At 39.7% G+C, this 2,626-nt stretch overlaps 1 protein-coding gene across 1 annotated transcript in view; it reads right to left on the bottom strand.

The window, feature by feature from the left end:
* Positions 1-923: 923 nt before the first annotated feature.
* The window catches only part of LOC113222717 (supervillin-like), a gene marked incomplete at its 5' end in the record, with an annotated part of 21,630 nt that continues 19,927 nt past the window's right edge, over positions 924-2,626 (bottom strand). Inside the window, 2 exons of the mRNA XM_031935088.1 lie at positions 924-1,909; positions 2,010-2,165. Coding sequence (XP_031790948.1) covers positions 1,823-1,909; positions 2,010-2,165 — 243 coding nt within the window. The remainder of the gene's footprint in view (positions 1,910-2,009; positions 2,166-2,626) is intronic.

Below are 2,626 nucleotides of genomic sequence, written 5' to 3'. Positions count from 1 at the left end.
GAGCTAGGAGTGTCTCCTTTTAAAGGAAATCGAGGTAGAAAAGTTCAGTGATGACCTAATATCATAAAAATCACAAAACGGTGAGACCAGGAGCAGGTTATAGGTTTCTACCCTGGTGCAGTCCCAGGATGGGGCCCGCAAGTCCTGAACTTTCAGGCAAATGTGCTGTGATTGAATGTGTTAAATTAGACTAACGGAGTGGGGAAAGGCTATGATAATTCAGAGTAGATCTGTAGAATATGTTCATAAAACTATGGATTTAAGAACACAGGAGTTTGTGATGAGTTTTCTAACTGATTTTGAAGTTTTCTAGATGTCTTATCCATATAATTTTTTTTTTTTTTTGAGACGAAGTCCCTCTCTTGTCACCCAAGCTGTAGTGCAATGGCTTGATCTTGGTTCACTGCAACCTCTGCCTCCCGGTTTCAAATGATTCTCCTGCTTCAGCCTGTTGAGTAGCTGGGATTACAGCCACGTGCCACCATGCCCGACTAAGTTTTGTATTTTTAGTAGAGACTGAGTTTCAACATGTTGGCCAGGCTGGTCTTGAACTCCTGGTCTCAGGTGATCTGCTCGCCTCAGCCTCCTAAAGTGCTGGGATTACAGGTATGGGCCACTTCGCCTGGCTAATAAAATTTTTTTTAAAGGCATTGAGATCCTAAAAATTGAAATTGTAGATAGAGTTGTGGGATAAAGAACTTCTGCTGAATGATGATTTGCTAAAGTATGTCTTCAATATAGTACTGAGTACTAATTTTATGGGGCAAATAACTCTGTATTTAATCTTATGACTTTGTATAAAATCTTGCCCTAAACTAAATTCAAATGTATAGTCATTTATACTTAATGACAAAATATTGGTGCTATGTTAATATTAAAAAAAAAATTCCAAAAGGGAACATGCTTGGAATTCAATGTGAACCAATCAGTTAATTGTTGTGTTTATTCTAATGCTTTTATTTGGGAGTCCTATATCACAAAATGACATGTGTACTGTTTACAACAGGTATTAGAAATTGAGATGTTTTTATTTTGACTATTTGAGAGTAAAATTGTAGGTAATGTTCCAAACCATCATCAAAAATGCAGAGCAAACTTTTCTGTATATAAACTGTACATAAAAACAAGGCACTATACATTTTGGGGGAGATATTAAGGTAGAAAGGTTGATTCGCATAGATTCTCCAGAGTCCATGCCATTAAGTACAAATTCTTTGTTCATTTTAGCACCGGAAGCAGTACTCAGAACAAGTCATACCAAATGCTGCAGGAAACGTTTCCAAACGTGTATGAAGATATGTATTGGTGGCAGAGCTAATTGAACAGAAGCAACTCCATCTACCTTTTCGTATTATTTTGACACCAAAACAAATCTTGAAAGTGAATGAATACATATTGCTTTGTTAAATACATATTTGACTTATATGGTGTTTATATAAATATATATATATTTTAGAATCCACAAACTATCAAAATAACACTTTATAAAGAGAACTGCTTCAAAAAAAAAAAAAAAAAAGGCATTGCCTAGCTGGAACAAGAAGGCAGTGCTGTCTATAGCAGCTGCAGCTTAAGTGCACATAATAGATACTTTTATTAATTCTGATAACCTGCTGAATGGTGGAAAGAAGTTTCCAAACAGTTCCCTTGAGCATTTACAAAATACACAACTCCCGGACAAGTAGTATCTTTAACAATGTCGGGTTCTGAAAACTCTGATTGAAAAATACTTTGTGGAAAACACCAGTCCAAAAATATGTATCCATTTCCCTGGTGCGATGGTATTGGACGTGACTCTGAGGTTCCTCTGGCGTCTCCCCACTCAGAACAGGCCTTTTGCTTTCTTCAGGTTCACCTGCTTCCAGGAGGGTAGGGTGTTGTATTCGTCCCTTGTCATGTCTAGTGCAAACTGGAAACATTGGGAGAAGTGCCCCGCGGCTCAGTGAAATGAGCTGGGCGTGTGTGTGTTGTTTTACTCCCATCCCCACCCCACCGGAAGAACCGCTTACCTCGAAGTCTTCATCGGTGAGATAGATCTCAAGCTTCAGAGGATCGACCCCCTCTGGGAGTGGCCTGGCCAGGAGGTCGGCCAGTGGGTAAATGGTTTTACAGAGCTTGGCTAAGACGTCTTCCACGAGGGTGATCTGATTGGAAACTTCCGTGTCCTAGAGAAGAGGAGGGGGCAGAGAGGAGAGCTTGTGTCCTACATTTGAACTTGTTTCATTAAGTGCTTGCACACACAGCCCTGTGCCATCTGCACACAGCCTGAGGACGCATAGCTCCATATCACTGAGGAGGAAACGGCTCTGAAAAGAAAAGGGATTGCCCAAAGCCCTGCAGTTGTCCAGACTCTTAATTTTTTAAATTTTTAAATTTTAAATTAAAAAATGATATTTTTTGAGACAAGGTCTCACTCTGCTACTCAGGCTGCAGTGCAGTGGTGCAATCATAGCTCACTGCAGCCTCCAGCTTTTGGGCTCAAGTAATCCTCCTGCCTCAGCCTCCTGAGTAGCTGGGACTATGGGTGTGCATCACCACGTCTGGCTAATTTATTTTTCCTTTTTCTTTTGTTTTCTTTCTTTCTTTTTTTTTTTTTTTTTTTTTTTTTTGGTAGAGACTGGGTCTT

This window comes from Piliocolobus tephrosceles, unplaced genomic scaffold (genome assembly GCF_002776525.5).
Source record: "Piliocolobus tephrosceles isolate RC106 unplaced genomic scaffold, ASM277652v3 unscaffolded_33927, whole genome shotgun sequence".
In the NCBI taxonomy this organism is placed as follows: Eukaryota; Metazoa; Chordata; class Mammalia; order Primates; family Cercopithecidae; genus Piliocolobus; species Piliocolobus tephrosceles.
This window is presented reverse-complemented; position numbering and strand designations above follow the sequence as displayed.